The sequence below is a fragment of the Cnephaeus nilssonii genome, assembly GCF_951640355.1.
Source record: "Cnephaeus nilssonii genome assembly, chromosome: 14".
NCBI lineage: Eukaryota > Metazoa > Chordata > Mammalia > Chiroptera > Vespertilionidae > Cnephaeus > Cnephaeus nilssonii.
Window position 1 is genome coordinate 77,969,488 of NC_137085.1, and position 21,224 is coordinate 77,990,711.

Sequence of the window (21,224 nt, forward strand, 5' to 3'; positions counted from 1 at the left end):
CAGAAATTACCCTCATAAGAACTCACAGACAGGAGCCAGGTCACGTGTCCAGACAGTTCTGAAACGTGGGCACCAGTCTCAGCCCAGGGCGGCCAGGGTTAGGTGTCAGGAGCCCATGCCCTGGACTCCTGGGGACCTTCTGGCCGACAGAGGGTCCGGGTTTTCATGAGGCGGCCCTGCTCCCAGGCTCCCAGCGGCTGGTGACGGGCTCGGTCTGGCTCTGAAGGGAGAGGGGGCGTCCTTGGAACGGTGTGGCTGTCCAGGCCCAGCTGCACTGAGCTCGGGGTGGAGGCCGAGAGGAGACGTGCTCCCTGCGGGGGGTGCGGGGCCGCTAAGAACCCGCACGGCCCAGGTCGCTGTCCGGTCAGCTGGCTCTCGAGCAGGAATGAGTCCGAGTTCAGGCCCTTCAGCATTGGTTCCACAGGAGCCTGCTCGCTGCTTCCTGCTCAGGCAGAGCTTTTGAAATGGCTATTTTGTTTGAATTGTTTTTTTAAGATGCTACTTTTATCATTTTTTAATATATTTTTTTAAAAATATATATATTTATTGATTTCTGAGAGGGAGAGATAGAAACATCAATGATGAGGAGAATCATTGATTGGTTGCCTCCTGCACGCCCCCCCTGGGGATCTAGCCTGCAGCGGGCCCTCCTGGTTCGCAGGCTGACTTGTGTTTGGATGATCTCTAACTAGTAGTTCAGCCCGGGGAGAGCACGGCTCCTGGCTGACTCCCTGCGGCCGCATGAACTCGTCTCACGCCTGTCGCCAGTCACCTTGCTGCCGACCGTGCCCTGCGCGTGCTCCACAGCAGCCTGGGCATCAAGTTCAGACTCGGCCTCGGGGTCAAGTACAAGTCATTGTCCACAGCGTTCACAGCTGCTGATATTTAGAAAAACCGAAAAACTAAGCACTAAGAGACAAAACACAAAACCCTGCAGATTGAGTCGAGAATCAATCTGCAGGGGGACGTGTCGGGACTCTGCTCCCAGCATGTTCTCATCCACTTGGCTGTTGAGTGGCCCGATCTTCCTGCTCTTTCTTAGGTTCTCTCATAGTTGGCCCAGCATTCGCTTCTACCACTGGGATATAGGGAATGTCACAAATATCCTAGTAATTGGTTTTCCATCTTTCTGCACATTAACCCTTTCTTACCTGGGCAATAGTGGGTCTCACAGCAGGAGCTTCGAGCGCTGTGCACACCATGGACAGACGGGGTGCATGTAGGCGCAAGAAGGGGTGCTCTCTGAGCAAGGAGAGGGTTGGGAGCGCTGAAATTGCTTTTTTACTTTCAGCTCTGATCAGAGGCCTGTGGTCCCTGCATCGCGATCCAGGTTTGCCTTCTCCGTGTCTGTGCTGGACCTTGACCTCAAGCCCTACGAGAGCATCCCGCATCAGTACAGACTGGACGGCAAGATTGTCAACTACTACTCAAAGGCTGTGCGCGCCCAAGACGCCGCCGCGGTGTCGGCCAGGTTCAAGGAGAGCGAAGACTGCACGTTAGTTCTCCATAAGGTCTAACTTTTCTCCTGTGGTGTCTGAAACTTGGACATGGGATGTGAAGGTTGGACGATAGCGCTTTGTGGTGGGTGCCTGGCTGTGACTTGTTGCTTTCTAACCACTGTTCGGGGCTGCTGCTGGGACGGGGGTGGAGGACCCTCCCAGGGCAGGAGGGCCGGGGGGCTGTGCACTGTGTCCTGGCGCCTCGGGCAGCTTCCTCCCTGCCCAAGCTCATGTCTAATCTCTACTGCAAACACCTGATTGTAAGACCCACGGCGTGGGCCTCCTGCCACCAGACTCCTAGCACACGGAACACGGACTGCCATGTGGATCTTACAGTTTGGCCTTTTAAGAAAACGGGATCCTACTGGAAATTCCCCAGCTGAGTGGCAGCCATACGCCAACCAGCACAGGCCCGTGGCTCCTGCAGGTGAGGGCACAGCGCAGACGGCCACCATTCTGCGTGGGATCAGCAGGGACCACGGGACTCAGGTCGGGCAAACACCATCGTGTGAGCACCGACTCCTTTCCTTCCTGAGTGATGCCGCCCTGGGCCTCTGCCCTGGGCCCCCCCAGGCCGGGCTGCCTGCAGCCTCGAGTGGTGCTGGGGCGAGGGGCGGCCCTGCTGGCTCCCCGGCTCTGGGTGGGGCTCCCCAGGCGCCAGGCTGCTGCAAACACGAGAGTCCTGGTGGCAGGTTCACTCCATGGTCGGTTGTACAGATTATTTATATCATCGTTTTGAGGGATTAATGAAGGCTTATTGTAATATATTGTAATGTTAGTGAAACTGGAATTATATGAAAATGCTACATGAAAAATGAGAGTATTTTGCTGATTGTAAATTTTTGTGGGGAAATTTTGTGATAACTTGAGAATTACACTTGTTTGAATTACGCCAGTTTTTCTAGAATTTATTCTTTAATTCTGTCGTAACATTTCCATCTTACTTCTGCCCTCGGGGTCGGAAAGAGACTCAAGAGGGCAGCCCCACCCTGCCCCTCTTCTGTCAGGGTGGGGCTGGGGCTCGGGTGGGACAGAGCGGGGTTGGGTGGGGGGAGGGGGGCCCCAGGCTTGGGGGGCACAGTGGGTCTTGCTGTCCCACTGCAGGCTGAAGCGCAGACTCAGTGTTTTGGGTCAAGGAGAGTGCGTGTCAGGACTGGCTGCGAGGAGCGGGGAGGGGGAGCCTCCGGGGGCGGGAGGGGCCCAGCTGCTCCTGGTGTGTCCGTCTTTGCATTTTGTGTTTAAACAGCTGTGTGTGTTTCTCATGTCCTGACAGTTGATAGATCATGTGTCATAACTGCACAGACGTGCCAAGGGTGTGGCTTCTACGTCGGCAGTAGCAAGTTTTCTATTCAGTGGCCCCAGGCCCCAGGCCCGGCTGAGTGGGCACCGGGCTTCCCTCCGCGCAGAGCAGCCTCAGCAGGCTCTCCAGAGCCGCTTCGATGCCCAGCACGCCCAGCAGGGCCCGGAAGCTGCGCGGGGCGGCTGCGACTGCTCCCTTCTGGTCCAGCTCCAGGGCTGTGCGGAGAACACACGGGTCAGAAACAGCCCGGCTGAGACCCAGCCCGCCTCCCGCCCGCAGACACACCCGCTCCCCGCACGGTGCACGCAGCCCAGGAGGCCTGGGGCGCAGTCCCTCCACAGGTGCTTTTGGAGTGGTTATTGATCAGAATATTTTTTAAGATGACATAAAAAGTACACTGAGATTCCCAGCTTTCGATTGTTGCCACGTGAACCAGGTGAAATAAGTGGGCGTCCCTGTTGGCACTAAGCCCGCAGAGCCCGCGGGCCTGCCTACCTCGCTGTGGCACTTGGGGGAGAAGATCCAGCTTCGGCACAACCTTCCCTTCTTCATCCACGTGCATCCTCCAAACGACGACTAGCTCAAACCTGAAAGAGGTCAGAGCCGCCCCGGGGCCTTGAAGCACGACTGTGCCGGGAGGGCCCGCCCACCGCAGGTGCTGCCCTGGCTGAGCTCAGCTGCCCCCCTTAGACACCCAACCCCCGCAGGGCCAGTCCTGGACCAGCAGGGCCGTGCCAGGCCTCGTGCGGTGCTCTTGTGCACTAATACTAGGATGACGGTACAAGTGACGTACAGCACGTAGAGCAATAGCACTTAGTTTCCTGTGGGAAGTAAGTTGGTAACTACTTTGAAAAGAATCTGGTGGTAACAGGAAGCTGAGTCTACGCTAGGCCCAAGGACTGCACGTCTAGGCACATGCTCAGAGACGCTGTGTCCTCCTGGGCCCGGCATGGTCAGGAGGTTAGACAGGGTGGAAGCGGTGAATAACCCACATGCCCTAAGGGATACGGGAACGCTGAAATGGTCGACAGGCACCACCAGACGTGAGGGACGGACACGTTTCCTTACTTCAGGGCGAGTCCCAGAAGCCCGCATAATTGTGACGCCATTTTAAGGCTTGAAAACAAACCCAAACCTCGGCAGGCACTCATGCCAGTCACCAGGCCCTCCGACCCCGGCAGATCCGCGCCCCCAGGCACCCAGCAGAGTGGAGGCCAGGTGGTCCTCCCTCCCTCAGAGCTGGCTGACCCCTGACCCTCTCCCTTGGTCCCCTAAGGGCCCCAGAAGTGCAGACATTCCCTGTCCCCGATCCCTCTTCACCCGGCCTGCCCCCCCTCTTCGGCCGCCATCAGTGGGTGTGCACCTGTTAGGGTGCCACAGACACCTGTCCTCTACATTTGTAATCCTCGTTTTCACCAGGAAATAACCGTCTGGTTGCTGGGAAGGGACTGGGCGAGCAAGGAAGCCCGAGCCCACGGGCTGTGCACTCACCCCGGCTGGCTGGCGCTCCGGATGCTCATGCAGCTGGAGGAGGCCCCCTCAGGGAGCTGCACAGCCGCTGGGTACTTCTCCTGGGAGAAGAAAAATTACTGTTTTTAAATCATTTTTTATTTTTCAATTACAGTTGATAATATATTAGTTTTCAGTGTACACCCCAGTGATTAGACATCACATAACTAAGTGATCATCTTGATAAAGCACATACCCATTTGACACCACACACAGTTTTTACAATATTATTGACTATGTTCCCTATGTCGACGTCACATTCCAGGGACTATTCGGTAACAGCCAATTTGTACATCTTAATCCTTTCAACTTTTCACCGGGCCCCCAGCCCGTCCCAACGAACTGCTCTCTGTATCTATCATTGTGTTTCTGTTCTGCTTGTTCATTAATCTTGTTGTGTGTTTTTAGATTCAATTGTTGATAGATATGTATTTATTGCCATTTTATTGTCCATATTTTTTAAATCTTTTTTTTCTTCTTCAAGACCCTTTAACATTTCACATTATACTGGTTTGGTGGTGATGAACTCCGTTAGCTTTTTCTTTTTTTAAAAAAATAAATATTTTTTATTGATTTTTTTACAGAGAGGAAGGGAGAGAGATAGAAACATCGATGAGAGAGAAACATCCATCAGCTGCCTCCTGCACAACCCTACTGGGGATGTACCCACAACCAAGGTACATGCCCTTGACCGGAATCGAACCTCAGACCCTTCAGTCCGCAGGCTGACACTCTATCCACTAGGCCAAACTGGTTAGGGCTAGCTTCTTCTTGTCTGTGAAGCTTTATATGTCCTTTGATTCTAAATGATAGCTTTGCTGGGTAGAGTAATCTTGGTTGTAGGTCCTTACTATTCATCACTGAATATTTCCTGCCACTCCCTTCTGACCACCAAGTTTCTGTTGAGAAATCAGCTGACAGTGTTATGGGAGCTCCCTTGTAGGTAACTAAATGCTTTTCTCTTGGTGCTTTTAAGATTCTCTCTTTTTAACTTTGGCCTTTAAATTCTGATGTGTCTTGGTGTGGGTCTCTTTGGGTTCATCTTGTTTGGGACTCCGCTTCCTGGACTTGTATGTCTATTTCCTTCACCAGGTAGGGGAAGTTTTCTGTCATTTTTTTCAAATAGGTTTTCAATTTCTTGCTCCCTCTCCTCTCCTTCCAGCACCCCCTTCAAGCGAATGTTGGTACACTTGAAGTTGTCCCAAAGGCTCCTTACACTATCTTCATGTTTTTGGATTTTTTTTCTTTTTGCTCTTCTAATTGGGAGTTTTTTGCTTCCTCATATTCCAAATCGCTGATTTGATTCTCAGCTTTATCTGCTTTACAGTTGACTCCCTGTTATAGTTTCCATATCCTTTTTTTTTTTTTTTCCATGTCCTTTTTTTTTTTTTTTTTTTAATACTGTTAAACTTGTAAGTTCATTGAGCATCCTTATAACCAGTGTTTTGAACTCTGCATCTAGTAGATTACTAAGACAAGTAGATTTTGTCTAGTTTTTCTCCTGGAGTTTTGTTCTGTTTTGTTTGGGGCATGTTTCCTTGTGTCCTCATTTTGGCAGCCTCCTTGTGTTTGTTTCTATGTATTAGGTGGAGCTGCTACCTCTCCCAGGCTTGGTAGAGTGACCTAATGTAGGGTCTAGCAGCACAGCCTCCCCAGTCATCCAAGCTGGGCACTCCAGGTGCACCCTGACCCTCCCCCAACCCAGTGGGCTGTGTACACCCTCCTGTTGTAGTCGAACCTGGATTGCTGTTGGCACATTAATGGCAGGGATTTACCTTCAGGCCGATGGGCTGCAAGGACTGGCTGATACCAGTGACCACAGACCACAGGAGCAGCTGTGCAGGGGCCCACCCCACAGAGCAGGACTGACTTCAGCAGGGCTCCGGTGCCCGCTGAGTCTGCCCCTTGAGTGTGCTGCTTGTGGAGGTGGTTGAGCGGCGTTTCAATGTGATCTGAAGCTATCCACTGAGTGTGCTGACTTTGGGGCCTCCTAGGGCATCCAGGCCAAGGTCAACACCATCTGTGTTCTGTCCGGGGCCATTTGGCGTGAGCTACAAAGCTATCTGCAGATGGCTGCTCCTTGTGCTGGGCTTGGACCAGCTCATTCTGCAGTGTCTCGGCCCCTCCTACTAGTCTTGATGTGGCTGCTCCTTTAAACCCCTAGTTGTAGGACTTCCATTCAGCCAGGCTTCAGGCAGTTCTGAATGACGGTGGTTCTGTGGTTTAGAAGCCCCCTTACCATTTTCCCACAGAGCACTCTGTGGGGCACAGGGATGCTGATCCAGGGACCGGAAAGAAGTGAGAGACCTGCTCCGAAAGCCCAAGTTCCTGACGTGCCAGCCCCTCGCCCAGCACGCGGCATCTAGGTGCCCTGGCCACGGTGCCCGCACTCCTGCCTTCTGTGCTCACTGGCACTGTGTTCGCCACGAGACCTTCCAGCTGCCTCACCATCAGCCCCCCACGGTGAACACGTTACAGAAATGTCATCCCGACTCCTCCCGCCCTCGGAGCAGAGGCAGCCTCCCCGCGTGTCCTGCGGAGGCCCAGCAGGCTGCCCTGGGGGACCCTGACGCCAGAGGGGAGTGTTCCCTGCCGGCTTCCTCACTATCGGGCAACTGCTTTTCTCTCAGCTTTAAAAGCCTTTCAAACTAAGGCCTATGGGCTGGCCGTCCACACAGTGGACACCCCCACCCTGTCCATCCTCACACTGGCTACCACCTTGCCCCGCCCGCATGGCAGTGACCGTGGGCACACGGCTCCTGCGAGGCAGGGCCACCCGGTCTCCCGTCGGCCTGTCCGTCTCCCCAGGCACGGGGCCAGCTGTTCTGGGTAAGGAGGTTGCGGGAAGTGTGGTCTGCAGGTTAGCAGCTTCCCAGTGAGGCTGTGTCCCATTTTAAAGTGAAAAGTGGGCTCCCTCAAACAGGAAGGTGGCTTGGGCCTCCCCCACTTCCAGGCTCGCAGGCTCTCCTGTCATTTCTTAGCCTGGCAGTGGCTGCTGCCTGTCGTTTGCAGCTGGCCTGGGCCCTTCAGGACAGGGCGGCCCAAGGAGGTAGCAGCTGTGAATGGGAAGAGCATCCTGTAGCCCTGCTTCCTGTGACTGTTGGAATTAACACCATGGTGAGGCCGACCCTCCGGCCACCAGCACAAGAGCGCTGTGCTGTCCCCGCGGAGGGACTGCCTGGAGGGACTGCCTGGGTGTCTGCGGGGACAGACTGCAGTGGGTGTGGTGAGCAGGCCCCACCGGGAGTCCCAGCTCGCAGGGAAAGACACCTCCTGGTGCAGAAATGGGCACCTGAGCTGTGCCCAGACCCGGGCCCAGCCATGGGGCCACTCTGAGCCTCCTGAAGGGACAGGGAGGCACCTGGTCTCAAAGCCTGAGGACCCCAAGACGGGCGGGGACAGGGCCGGGGGCGGGAAGGGAGAGGCCCAGGGATCTGGGGACAGGCCCTGTGGGGACAAAGATGGAGCCGCTCCAGCGGGCGGCCAGTGCTCCCGCCCGTGTGTAAGACGCTGACGAGCAGAACATGTGGGCAGAACATGTGCAAACACCAAGCTGTCTGACCACATGCTGGGCGGGCCTGGTTCACGTTACAGACAATTTCTAATCTCAGCGGAACAGTTTCACGGGAAAGTTTATACCTAAGTGATCTAAGTGGAAAGTGCTGGCTGGCTTTTAAACCTCAAGCTCTTCTAAGTGAATAACAGCTGCAGGAGGAATGCCGGAGGACGCTGGGCGAGGCCACACTCCGGGCTGAGCTGTGCGGCCTGTGGCCTGAGCCGGTGCCAGCGCAGGGCGGGCAGCGCCAGGGCTGCGGGCACGGCCTCCACGCAGGCCTCTCGGTCTCGCCCGGCCTTCTCATGAGCAAAAGGAGGGTTTAGATTAGAAGCTTTCACTAAAAAATAAATGGTATTCCCTTTAGTTTAGTTCGTTTAAAACATCAGAAAGGAAATGCAGACACTAGGAAGAGGTCAGGCATCCGTGTGTCTCTGGAGGGCTCGGGGTCGTGGGCGAAGCTCCCTGCTGGATCCCTGATCTCACCCGCGTGCCTGGCGGCCCCTGATCTGTCCGGGGACAACGGGCGGGAGGAGGGCGGCTGCAGTGAGGGTCCCAGCCACGGAAGGGCAGGGCTTGGAGGGAGGAGACAGCGCCCAGCGGGAACTTCTCCTCCGGCTGTTCTGTTCGGACTCTCAGGACGGGTCCCTGACCCCCGCCCCCAGAAGGGGCGAAGGGGAGGTTTGGCCGAGGCCCTTCCCTGGAACGGAGCTGCGGGCAGAGGGGGCGCCCGGGGCCTGTGGCGGGTCAGGAGCGCTGGGTGTGGGGCTCTGCCCTCCCGCCGCCTCGGCCCCGCAGGGCGCCCGGCCCGGCAGAGCCGCCAAAGGGCGTCTGTTTGGCTGCTGGGCACGTGCCCGGCTTTGCCTCCACAACCCCCGGCCCGGGCTGCGGGGCGCGGCTTTGGCCCTTCGCCGTCCGTCCCCGGCCCGCCGCCCTCTGACGCTAATTCATCTTCCTTGTCCGTTTCTCCCGGAGATGATGTCTGGCTGGTTCAATGGTTCAATGGTTTAAAAAGTTGGGATGTAATCCACATTACAGAATTCCCTCCTGGAAGTGCGCGCAGGTGCCGACCAGCACCGCGTCCCACTCGCGGGTCCCGCCGCCCCCGCGGCCCTGCGCCCCCCCATCAGGGCAGCAACCGGAGGGGCGAGCCCCCTGCCCCCCCCCCCCCCCCCCCCGCCACGGAGCCCCGCACAGCTCGACAGCAGGCGCCCTTCTCTCCCCGGCACGGCACGGGGTGACGGCCCCGCGGCCTGAGGGAGGGCGGGCTGCTGGCTGGACCGCCTCTGCCTCTGGGGGGCCACCCGTGACCCCGCTGGGACCAGGCCCCCGCAGAGGGGCAGACAGACGCGGAGCAGTGCCCCTCAGTGCGGCCCGGAACTGCCCAGGGAACCCGGGGAGACGCCCAGTGCTGGCCGGGGGTGCCGGGGGCTGGGGGTGCCGGGGGCTGGGGGTGCCGGGGGTGCCGGGGGCTGGGGGTGCCGGGGGCTGGGGGTGCCGGGGGCGGGGGGGGGGGGGGAACGTCCTGAGGGTGCTGGGTGGACCGCCACCCCGACCCCGCCCCGGCTCCTTCCGGGGCCCGCAGCCCGCCCGGACCCCCCCCCCCGCCCCCTGCGTGGGCTGCGCGCTCCAGGGCACCCCCTTTCTTGTTTCGTGAGACGTGGAAGAGCCAGAGGGTTTCAGGGACCCACTTTCCTGGAATATATTCCAATCGGTTTGCTTTTAACAAACCCTCCCGCACGGATGAGGCGGTGTCCCCGTTGGTTTTTAGAGCCGGTGGAGGGGAAGGGGCGAGAGAGACTTCCATGGGAGACACAGGGACTGGGTGCCTCCCACATGCACTCCCACTGGGCGGGGTTCGACCCTGCAACCCAGTGTGTGGCCTCGACTGGAATGGAACCTGCGACCCTCCCGGCGTGGGGCGGCGCGCTAACCACTCGGCACACTGGCCAGGCCCTAATAGTCTTTCCAAAGTGAAGACATGGCCATCAGGTCACGCGTGGCCACCAGGACGAGGGGAGCGCGGGCCAGTGACTGCGAAGCCCGTGGCCCCAGCGGCCAGCTCCCAGGACTTGCCTTTGCGAAGGAAAAAAACCTGAAGAGCTGCCGCCAAAACTGGAAACACCAATAAGAAAGGATACATGCGCCCCTGTGTTCATAGCAGCACAATTCACCACAGCTACGAGCTGGAAACAGCCCCAGTGCCCGTCAGCAGATGAGTGGATCAGAAACTATGGTACATCTACATACACAATGGAATACTACACTGCTGTAAAATTAAGAACATTATAACCTGATGAACAAAAAGATAGATACAGAGGCAGTAAAGCACCAAACAGACTGTCAAATTACAGCGGGAAGGCTGGGGAGTGTTGGGGAGGGGGGAAAGAGATCAACCCAAGGACTTGTGTGCATGCAGATAAGCACAGCAATGGACACAAGACACTGGGGGGGTGGGATGAGGGCATGTGCGGGGGGGGGGGGGGGTAGGGGAGGCTGGGGGGAGGTCAATGGGGGGGGGGAAGGAGATATATGTACTACTACTTGTAATACTTTAAACAATAAAAAATATATTTAAAAAATTCTTAGTTCAATAAAAAAAAAAAGAGTTGCTGCCACTGAAATACAGGAAACTCACAGGGAGCGCCCCGCCCGCCCGCCCGCCCCGCTGGGGACCGGCTCCGGCGCCGGCAGGGCGGCCTCGCTGCGGGGGGGACCGGCCCGGAGGCGGGGGCGGGGCGCGGCCTGGGGCGCAGCCAGAGCCGCAGGGGCCACGCCGCGTTCCTGTGGCGTTTGCTGTGGCGTTTGCTGTGGGGGGAGGAGACAAGCTAACGGCTTACACACGCGAGAAACAAGACCAGGTCCCACGGGTGGGCGGCCGACCACGTGGCCCGGGATGAACAGGACACGTGGCAGGCTTTCCGCTCGGCAAGACCCCCCCACGTTGCCATTTTACAGGACCCTGTCCTCCTGGGCCCTCAGACTGAAATGTACTTTTTTCTTCTATTTTCCTTTTTCTTAAATCCTCACCTGAGGGTATTTCCCCCAATGATTTCCAGAGAGAGAGGGAGGGAAGGAGGGTGATGGAGGGAGAGGAGGGAGGAGGAGGAGGGAGGGGTGATGGAGGGAGAGGAGGGAGAGGAGGGAGGGGTGATGGAGGGAGAGGAGGGAGGAGGAGAGAGGGGTGATGGAGGGAGAGGAGGGAGAGGAGGGAGGAGGAGGAGGGAGGGGTGATGGAGGGAGAGGAGGGAGGAGGAGGGAGGGGTGATGGAGGGAGAGGAGGGAGGAGGAGGAGGGAGGGGTGATGGAGGGAGCGGAGGGAGGAGGAGAGAGGGGTGATGGAGGGAGAGGAGGGAGAGGAGGGAGGAGGAGGAGGGAGGGGTGATGGAGGGAGAGGAGGGAGGAGGAGGAGGGAGGGGTGATGGAGGGAGAGGAGGGAGGAGGAGGGAGGGGTGATGGAGGGAGAGGAGGGAGGAGGAGAGAGGGGTGATGGAGGGAGCGGAGGGAGGAGGAGAGAGGGGTGATGGAGGGAGAGGAGGGAGAGGAGGGAGGAGGAGGAGGGAGGGGTGATGGAGGGAGAGGAGGGAGGAGGAGGAGAGAGGGGTGATGGAGGGAGAGGAGGGAGGAGGAGGGAGGGGTGATGGAGGGAGAGGAGGGAGGAGGAGAGAGGGGTGATGGAGGGAGCGGAGGGAGGAGGAGAGAGGGGTGATGGAGGGAGAGGAGGGAGAGGAGGGAGGAGGAGGAGGGAGGGGTGATGGAGGGAGAGGAGGGAGGAGGAGGAGGGAGGGGTGATGGAGGGAGAGGAGGGAGGAGGAGGAGAGAGGGGTGATGGAGGGAGGAGGAGGGAGGAGGAGAGAGGGAGGGGTGATGGAGGGAGAGGAGGGAGGAGGAGAGAGGGAGGGGTGATGGAGGGAGAGGAGGGAGGAGGAGAGGGGGGTGATGGAGGGAGAGGAGGGAGGAGGAGGAGGGAGGGGTGATGGAGGGAGAGGAGGGAGGAGGAGGAGGGAGGGGTGATGGAGGGAGAGGAGGGAGGAGGAGGAGAGAGGGGTGATGGAGGGAGGAGGAGGAGGAGGAGGGAGGGGTGATGGAGGGAGAGGAGGGAGGAGGAGAGAGGGGTGATGGAGGGAGAGGAGGGAGGAGGAGGAGAGAGGGGTGATGGAGGGAGAGGAGGGAGGAGGAGAGAGGGGTGATGGAGGGAGAGGAGGGAGGAGGAGGAGAGAGGGGTGATGGAGGGAGAGGAGGGAGGAGGAGAGAGGGGTGATGGAGGGAGAGGAGGTCCGCCCGCCGGGCAGGCTCACCTCCCCGCTCCGTGCGCCGGAACCTGCTCCACCGCGAGGCCGAGGCTGCCTTTCCCGAGGTCAGGCGGCCTGGCACCCGGCGCCCCCAAACCCCGTGAGGAGGTGACCTCCCCCCACCTCGCTCCGCAAGGCCCCAGGAGCGGGAGGGCCGCTCGGAGGGCGGGGCGGACGCACCAGCCCAGCCCAGACGCTACCCCGCGCCCCTCCGCAGCTCCTGGGGGGCGGGGGGGGTTGGGGGTTCGAGGAGCGCTGGGCGCAGGGCGCAGGGGGGCGGGTGTGGGGCCCAGAGGAATGCAGTCTCCACACCTTCCCGCTTCGGGAAAAGGGGCGATCAGGGTGCGCACAGCCAGGCCCGCCCCGCAGTAAGTTCAAGCCCACGTCGCGGGCGGGCTGTGCGCTGGAGAAGCCCCTGTTCCCTCCTGTTCTAGTGAAAAGTCTAAAATGATGAAGAAGCTGAATACACAGCCATGTAAACATAATAAACACCAGAAACCCTTCAGCGTGACCTCACAGCTCTCTCCATACCGCTCCCGGCCTGTAACTGTGCGGGAAAGCAGCTGAGGAGTCACGTTCCAGCCTGTGCGCCAAGGGTCAGTTCGCTCCTGGTTCACAGGTGGCACAGGGATGTGTCCGGGGCCGGTAAAGTCACCGTGGTCTCCTTCACACCTTTTCCGCGGGGTCACCGCCTGGCTGCCTTCCCAAGGGAACCTGCGCCCCGCGCCCTCCTCCTCCCGGCGCCCGCCGCACCGCTCCCGGCCCGGGCAGCGCTCCCGCGGACGCAGTGGGAACGCACCGCCTGTGTCAGTCCCGCCCCTCGGCCTGACTCCTGTGGGCAGCTGGCGCAGACGGCAGCCACACACATTTTTGTTGGGAGCATAACCGCCCCTGAAAGTTGGTTCATGCATTCCACACCCTGAGCCAGACGTGCCAGACCTCAGCCCAGCGCCCAGGGCTCCCGGCCCGCAGGGCTGCTGGGCCGGTTCCTATTCAAAATCAGCCGCCCCTGGAGTTCCCTCCGGGGCGCCCCGTGCAGCCCTTTCTGGAGACCCCTCTCCTGGCAGAGGCCCAGCAGCCTGGGGGGCTCCCAGCGCCCACGCACTCTTGGGGCTTCCGGCCCTCCTCCCGCCCCTTTTTTACAACCCTCTCCGCCGTCATTTCAGGACGTTTGGGGCAGGGCTCTCAGAACAGGCCGCCTGTCAGGATCCCATTTTTGAGACCTTTCGTGTTCAATAATATTGTTAATGTTTCCTCAGACTGGGTGAATAGTTTGGCTATAGAAGTTAAGGTTTAAATAATATTTAAATTAATTTTATATAGAGAGCTAATGATATATGTCCAAACTTGTACTCTAGAGTCCTATGTTTAATGCCTATGGTTTTTAGGAGTGGGAAGCAAATAAATGAACCATCGAGTCAACTTATGTTCTTAGTAAAGAGCAAACCCCCACCTCTGGGGCAAAATAAAATAGGGCATAAATAACATGCAAATTAAATTTTAAATGGTTAAAAATTCTTATTACATCAGGAGTCGGTGGGTAAGCCCTGGCCAATGTGGCTCAGTGGTTAGCGGGTCAGCCCCAGCACTGAAGGGTTAGGGATTTGATTCCTGGTCCAGGGAACATACCTCAGCTACAGGTTCCATTCTGGCCCCAGGCGGGAGGCAACCAATCGATGGGCCTCCTGCTCCCCCCAACCCCCCCTTCATTCTCTCTAAAAACCAAGCCTTAGTGAAATCGTCCTGAGGACGATAGTAATTTATGTGATTTGCATAATAGTCCCAGCTCCACCAGATCTTCACACACAGAACTCTGGGCACCTTCGTGAAGTGGGAATAGAAAATTAGGTCGAAAAAAAAAAGAAGAAAATTAGGTCGATTTTTAAAATAAGAAAAAAACATACACCTGCAGCTATCCTCTCTAATAAAATGGTAATATGCAAATTAACCATCACTCCGCTACATAAGCCACGTCCACCAGCCAAGCCACACCCACCAGCCAATCAGGGCGAGTATGCAAATTAACCCCAATCCAAGATGGCTACAGCCACAGAGAGCAAGGTTTCCCAGGTAACAGAGCAAGCCAAGCTTTCCATAGCCGTTGCAGGCCTAAGGCTCCACTCAAGCTACAAAGTTTCAATTATAGAAGGTAAACAAATTCAAACAAATGGCGGCAGAATGGAGCTTGAGAGAGCAGGCCAGCCAGGGTTGCCGGCGGCAACAGGGGAAGCAAAGCTTTCCGCACACCCTGGCCGGGCTCACCCGCTTAAGGCTACAAAGTTTCAATTGTAGAAGGTGAATTAACTGCCACAGAAATGGCTGCCGCCCCAGAAAAGGCTGCCGCCCCAGGCTACAAAGTTTCAATTGTAGAAGGAAAATAAATTCCAGATACCTGGGCCTCCCCTTGGGTTGCCAGGAGGCGTGGCCGGCCTGCAAACCACCACAGGCCCCTCGCTCAGGCCGCCCCACACCCCAAGGGAACCCCCACCCTTATCTGTGACACCCTTCAGGGCAAACCAGCTGGCCCCCACCCGTGCACCAGGCCTCTATCCTATCTAATAAAAGAGTAATATACAGATTGATCATCACTGCAACACACAATATAGCTGCCCCCATGTGGTTAAAGATCCTGCCCCCATGTGGACACAAGATGGCCACCACAAGATGGCCAGCAAGAGAGGGCAGTTGGGAGGCACCCAGCCTGCAAGGGAGGGCAGTTGAGAAGGACCAGGCCTGCAAGGGAGGGCAGTTGGAGGTGATCAACCCTGCAGGAGAGGGCAGTTAGGGGTGACCAGGCTGGCAGAGGAGGGAAGTTGGGGGCAAACAGGCTGGCAGGGGAGCAGTTAAGCATCAACCAGGCTGGCAGCGGAGTGGTTAGGGGGTGATCAGGCTGGCAGGCAGAAGTGGTTAGGGGCAATCAGGAAGGCAGGCAGGCAAGCAGTTGGGAGCCAGCAGTCCTGGATTGTGAGAGGGATGTCCGACTGCCCGTTTAGGCCCAATCCCACCAGGGTCGGGCCTAAACGGGCAGTCGGACATCCCTCCAGGAGTCCCAGATTGGAGAGGGTACAGGCTGGGCTGAGGGACAACCCCCCGCCGTGCACGAATTTCGTGCACCAGGCTTCTAGTTCTAGAATAATATTGAATGTAAACTGCAACTGAACCCAAAGTGACCCTAAGGCCTTCTGGAAGCAGGTTTCGGGTGACCCCTGGCCCAGCTCAGTGCGGCCCAGAGTGAGGAGATCAAAGGGAACGCACCCTGGAACCAAGAGCGCTCGTGCCCCAGGGACCCCGCTGGCCCCTGCAAGGCCCTATTAAATGTGCAGAAGACTGCATTTGTAGACTGACAGGAAAATGGGAAGACAGTCCAGAGCTCCCATACCATTCCTGACACCTGGCCCTGGGTGGTGTGTTTGTTATAATTAATGAACCAATATCGGTGCATCACTTTTATAGCTAAAGTTTATACTTTATTCAGCTTTCTTTCATTTTTACTTAATGACTTTTTAGGAAATTTACCTGGATGCTTACTCTGTACACTAGAGGCCCGGTGCACGAAATTTCGTGCACAGCGGGGAGGGGGGTAGCGGGGGGTGTTGTCCCTCAGCCCAGCCTGCAGTCTCTCCAATCTGGGACCCCTCAAGGGACCTTCATTTTTTCCTTCAAGAGTGTGGTGGAAAAACCCTAGATCACCTTCTTGGATTCTTATAACCCAAATTACCAAGAACACTGCAAGTGGTGGCATACAGGGAGCTTAGCCAATGAGCTGTCAGAAAAGGTATTTACTCTCAAACTGGTTTGGCTCAGTGGATAGACCGTGGGCCTGCAGACTGAAGGGTCCCAGGTTTGAAACCTTGGTTGGAGGCACATCCCTAGTTGGGAGTGTGCAGGAGGCAGCTAATGGATGTTTCTCTCTCATTGATATTTCTGACTGTCTATCCCTCTCCCCTCTTCTCTGTAAAAAAAATCAATAAAAACTTTTTTTAAAAAGGTGTATCCTCTGCAGCTCATGCAGCCCCTGAGTTGTGTCCACTGGGCTAGGGGCGTGTCCCTGCCACCCGGTGGTGGCTGCGGGGTCTCCGCACACCCCAGAGGCCAGCGGCAGCCCCCGGTCCTGGGCGCCTGGCTGGGGGCGTGGCCCCAAACTGCCACTTTGTGCAGGAGCCTTTGCAAGCCGCTGGGGTGGGGCGGAGCATCCCCCCATCGCTATAGCGACGCGGGGATGTTCCGCCCACCAGGTTGCTTGGCGCCTACACCCATAGGCTCTGAGTGGCCAGGGGGCGTTCTGGGACCCCTGCCACTCAGGACCTAAGCACGGGCCTACAGGCTAGGAGCGGCCTGGATCTGGAGGGTGTTTCCTGGACCCAGGCCGCTCAGCGCCCGCGTATGCAAATTAACCGCCATCTTGTTCGCTCTGATTGGCTGTGGGCATAGCAGAGGTGCAGTCAATTTGCATGTTTCTCTATTATAAGGTAGGATTTTCCTCTAGGTCCTGCCTCCGGCTGAAATACTACGCTCAAGTGTTTCAATGAGGGACTCCCGTTTTTCACGTAAAGAATCTTTTTCAGTTGTTAATCCTCACCCGAAAATGCCCTTCCCATTGCTTTTCAGAGAGAGAGAGAGAGAGTGGAAGAGAAGGAGGGAGGGGGAGAGAGAAACATCAATGTGAGAGAGACTCATCAATTAGTTGCCTCTCGAACGAGCTGGGGATTGAACCTGCAACCGAGGTACATGCCCTTGACGGGGAACTGGACCCCAGACCCCTGGGTACACGGGCTGACACTAACCAATGAACCAAACCGGCCAGGGGTCATGTCAAGAATCTTAAGAGAAAGCGCAGAGTCGTTCTTTGGGTCCTAGAATAGCACCCATGTCCGGCCACAAACGGCACAACCAGCTGACCACGCCCGCCACTACAGGCCTCCCTGCGGGCCAGCTGATGGCGGCTTCACACGAGACTCCAGCAGGTAACAGACGCAGCAAACACTGGGAACGCCTGCAACTACTCCTTTCTGTCCAGACCACCGAGAACGGCAAAGGGTCTCTTCCCCAGCAGCTTCCGCAGGAGTCGGGGGAGCGAAGGCGGGCCGGCCAGGAACTCTTTATCTCCCAGGGGCCCCTCGCTGAAAGTGTTTCAAGTCCATCCTCTCACGCATGTGAACGTGGGCTGACACGCTCACTTCCTCAGGGTGAATTCGGGTGTCTGCAGTGGGGCTGCGTGGACAGTGGGGTGTCACGCTCAGGCCACTAACGGCCGTGGGAGGAGGAAGCCTCTTCGGCAGGGCCCGTCGCTGGGCAGAGCGGAGCCAGGGATGCGGTGCCTGAGCGAGGAGGCTCCCAGCGGAGGGACTCTCTCGGTAACACCAGGCGCGGCCGTGCTGTTTGCTTTAAGCTGTGCAGGACAGAATCACACACATTTGTGCCTCTCAGTGCAGCACTCCAGCTCCTCACGCTGACGGAGCGCGTGAAGATGGGTGTTGTAGTTAAAATACTATTGGTTAGCCCGGCCCGTGTGGCTCAGAGACTGAGCATCTACCTATGAACCAGGTCAGAGCTACCAGCCCATCAATCCCCAGTGTGGGGTGTGCAGGAGGCAGTCGATCAATGATTCTCTCTCATCATTGATGTTTCTATCTCTCTCTCCCTCACCCTTCCTCTCTAATAAAAATCAATAAAAATATTTTTGTTAAATAAAATAAAATACTATTGTTTAGGATTCCAAAATGGCAGAAGCTCAGAGACATGCTCCCAGGACCAAACTGGAATTACAACTAAAATACAGAAAAACTTCCTGAATAATTAACTGAAGACCAGCTGGAGAGAACCCTGATCACCAAGGACAGAGAGTGGAGACCACAGAGACAGCAGGAGGGGTGGGGGCTGGCCGGGCTCCCACAGACAGCAGCTGAAGGCCTGGAGAGAGATCTCAGCTGGGGAGAGGGGTTGCCACTGAGAACTCTGGGGTCTAGACCCTAAGCTGGGCTCCCCGGCGCAGAGCACCACATGAGAAAGGTGCACATAACATCTGATTGTGAAAAGCAGCAGAGTTGCTGTCTGCCAGGGAGGGACGGCTAGAAATGCAGGCACCTTCTTAAAGGGCCAACACACAAAATCCTGTGTGCAGCCACTCACCTTGGGCTCTGGCAGAGGGAGGGCAGAGTGGACTGGAGCTGAGTGAGCAGAAGCCAGGGTTGGGGGCTCTGTGGCTAGACCTCAGAAGGCAGACACCCCCGTTTCCTGTGCGGAGTCATTCCCTCCCACTGCAGACACCTTTCTCTGGTGACCTTTGCCATCCAGGCCATTTTCGCCTAGGGGTGCTGGGGGGTGGGAAGGCAGCGGCCCCACCTTGTCCCACCCCCGTTTCTGAGGCCCATTAAAAGACTGAGGATTGCTCTGCTGGTGTGGCTCAGTGCTTGAGCATCGACCTAAGAACTTGGAGGTCACAGTTTGATTCCTGGTCAGGGCACACAGATGCATGCAAACAAATGAAACTAGACCACCAACTTACACATACACAAGAATAAACTCAGGGTGATAAAAGGCCCCAGACCAGTGGTCGGCAAACTCATTAGTCAACAGAGCCAAATACCAACAGTACAACGATTGAAATTTCTTTTGAGAGCCAAATTTTTTAAACTTAAATTTCTTCTAACGCCACTTCTTCAAAATAGACTCGCCCAGGCCGTGGTATTTTGTGGAAGAGCCACACTCAAGGGGCCAAAGAGCCGCATGTGGCTCGCGAGCCGCAGTTTGCAGACCACGGCCCTAGCCGGTTTGGCTCAGTGGATAGAGTATTGGCCTGAGGACTGAAGGGTCCCGGGTTCGATCCCGGTCAAGGGCATATGCCTGGGTTGCAGGCTTGATCCCCAGTAGGGGGCATGCAGAGGGCAGCCGATCAATGATTCACTCTCATCATTGATGTTTCTTTCTCCCTTCCTCTCTGAAATTAATAAAAATATATTTTTAAAAATGGATAAAAGACTTAAATGTAAGTCATGAAACCATAAAAATCCTAAAGAAACCATAGGCAGCAAAATCTCTAACATCTCTCGTAGCAATATGGTTAAGGATACATCTCTCGGGCAAAGGAAACTAAGGAGAAAATAAACAAATGGGACTACATCAAAATAAAAAGCTTCTGCACAGCAAAAGAAAGCATCAACAAAACGAAAAGGGAACCCCTGTATGGGAGAAGATATTTGGCAATGATACATCTGATAAAGGGTTAATCTCCAAAAGATATAAGGAACTCATACAAGTAACAAAAGGAAGACAAACAATCCAATCAAAAAATGGGCAAAGGACCTAAATAGACACTTCTCCAAAGTGGACATACAGATGGCCAAGAGACATATGAAAAAATGCTCAAAATCACTGATCATCACAGAGATGCAAATTAAAGCAACAATAAACCAAGAAACAACAAGCGCTGGTGAGGCTGTGGGGAAAAGGGAACCCTCGTGCACTGCTGGTGGGAATGCAGCCTGGTGCAGCCACTGTGGAGAACAGTATGGAGTTTCCTCAAAAAATTAAATATGGCCGAAACCGGTTTGGCTCAGTGGATAGAGTGTCGGCCTGTGGACTCAAGGGTCCCAGGTTCGATTCCGGTCAAGGGCATGTACCTTGGTTGCGGGCACATCCCCAGTAGGGGGTGTGCAAGAGGCAGCTGATCGATGTTTCTCTCTCATCGATGTTTCTAACTCTCTATCCCTCTCTCTTCCTCTCTGTAAAAAATCAATAAAATATATTTTTAAAAAATTAAATATGGAACTGCCAGCATGGCTCAGTGGTTGAGTGTCCACCTATGAACCAGGAGGTCACGGTTCGATTCCCAGTCAGGGTACATGCCTGGGTTGCAGAGAATTTTGTTAGGTCTGATAAAAAAATATTGAATCAATACCCCTCCCCTGGAAACTGAACTTCAGGCCACTTCACAACCAACATTCCTTTTCGCTAAGACCACATACCACTTGCCAAGACCATATCCCTCCTCTCCGGACTTTCCCAGGATCCAGACTCGCTGAGTCCTTTAAAACCTCTGACTCCTGTCCCTGAGGGCTGGTGCTATTTTGGGGCTCAGTCCACCTGGTTTCCAGATGACCTAATAAATTCATAATTCTTTACCCCTTTTGGCCTCGTGCATTCCTAACATTTGGTGCTGAAACCAGGAGGGTGCTATGGGGAAGGGGAGCCATCACCCCGAGTTTACTACTTGGAGAGCAGTAGGCAGTGGCAGCTCGTCCTGGGCTTGCCTCCAAATCCTACTCAGTGACATGATCACCAGCCTCGATTAGGCCTCCCTCCCTTCTAGACCCTCCCGAACCAGCCAAGGAGGATGCTGGATGGGGAACCTGTCCTTCTCCACTGCTGACCCTCACCCACCCCGGCCAGTCTTCTCTGGGTGAGTGACGTCCCACAATTCCCCTCGTCTGGAGTCTGTCCACTCTCTCACTGACTTCTCGAAAGTCTCTCTTCTTGAAAGTCCTAGCGCTGGGCCAGAAGACTCCTCAGCCATTCAGGCTCGGGTTCTTCTGGACTGGGGACGCCCAGTCTGGAGGGTCACCCCTCGTTTCTGTGGTGATTTGTTCAGCAGTGGGGACGCCTGCCCTAAACAGTCCCCTCTGAGAGCTTGTTTGGAGGGTCTAGCAGGGGAGCGCAGCTACTCGTATACCCTTGACCGAAGACCGGTCCTCTCCTCTGGGGCGAGGTCGTCCTCTTTGACCGAGCGCGCAGCTTCGGGAGGGACGCACACGGATCGGTGAGGGAGGAGGGGGACACCCACCTAGCCAGCCAGATCAGCCGAATCAACCTGGCGATCAATGGGGTGATGTCGCAGCCAGATCGCCCTCACATCCTAAACAGTCACCTTTGGATTTGTGGTCTGCAATGGAAAACGGTCAGAGATTCCCTACGTCCAGGCCTTTTCACCCTTCCCTCCCAACCCTCTCTCTGTCTGCTCTACCCATCAGACCCTTCTCCTTCACACAAAACAGCATACCCTAACACTTCTGATTCTGAACCTACTCTTTACCCAGCAGATCACCGACTGCTACCCCCTAACACCCCCCCTCCCT

General features: G+C 56.2%; 2 protein-coding genes across 4 annotated transcripts in view; one reads left to right on the top strand and one right to left on the bottom strand.

Moving 5' to 3' along the window:
• IPPK (inositol-pentakisphosphate 2-kinase) overlaps nt 1-2,389 on the top strand; it is a 63,330-nt gene extending 60,941 nt beyond the window's left edge. Inside the window, exon 13 of the mRNA XM_079791357.1 lies at nt 1,292-2,389. Coding sequence (XP_079647483.1) covers nt 1,292-1,517 — 226 coding nt within the window. The 3' untranslated portion in view covers nt 1,518-2,389. The remainder of the gene's footprint in view (nt 1-1,291) is intronic.
• The window catches only part of CENPP (centromere protein P), a 316,284-nt gene that overhangs the window by 48,774 nt on the left and 246,286 nt on the right, over nt 1-21,224 (bottom strand). Inside the window, exons 6-8 of one of the 3 annotated variants that reach the window (XM_079791364.1) lie at nt 4,291-4,370; nt 3,295-3,386; nt 2,464-3,014 (exon numbers count right to left, since the gene is read on the bottom strand). In XM_079791364.1, the coding sequence (XP_079647490.1) occupies nt 2,845-3,014; nt 3,295-3,386; nt 4,291-4,370 (342 nt within the window). In that variant the 3' untranslated portion in view covers nt 2,464-2,844. Of the gene's footprint in view, nt 1-2,463; nt 3,387-4,290; nt 4,371-21,224 lie in introns of those variants that run through there. The other 2 variants (XM_079791365.1, XM_079791363.1) reach the window with 2 other exon arrangements.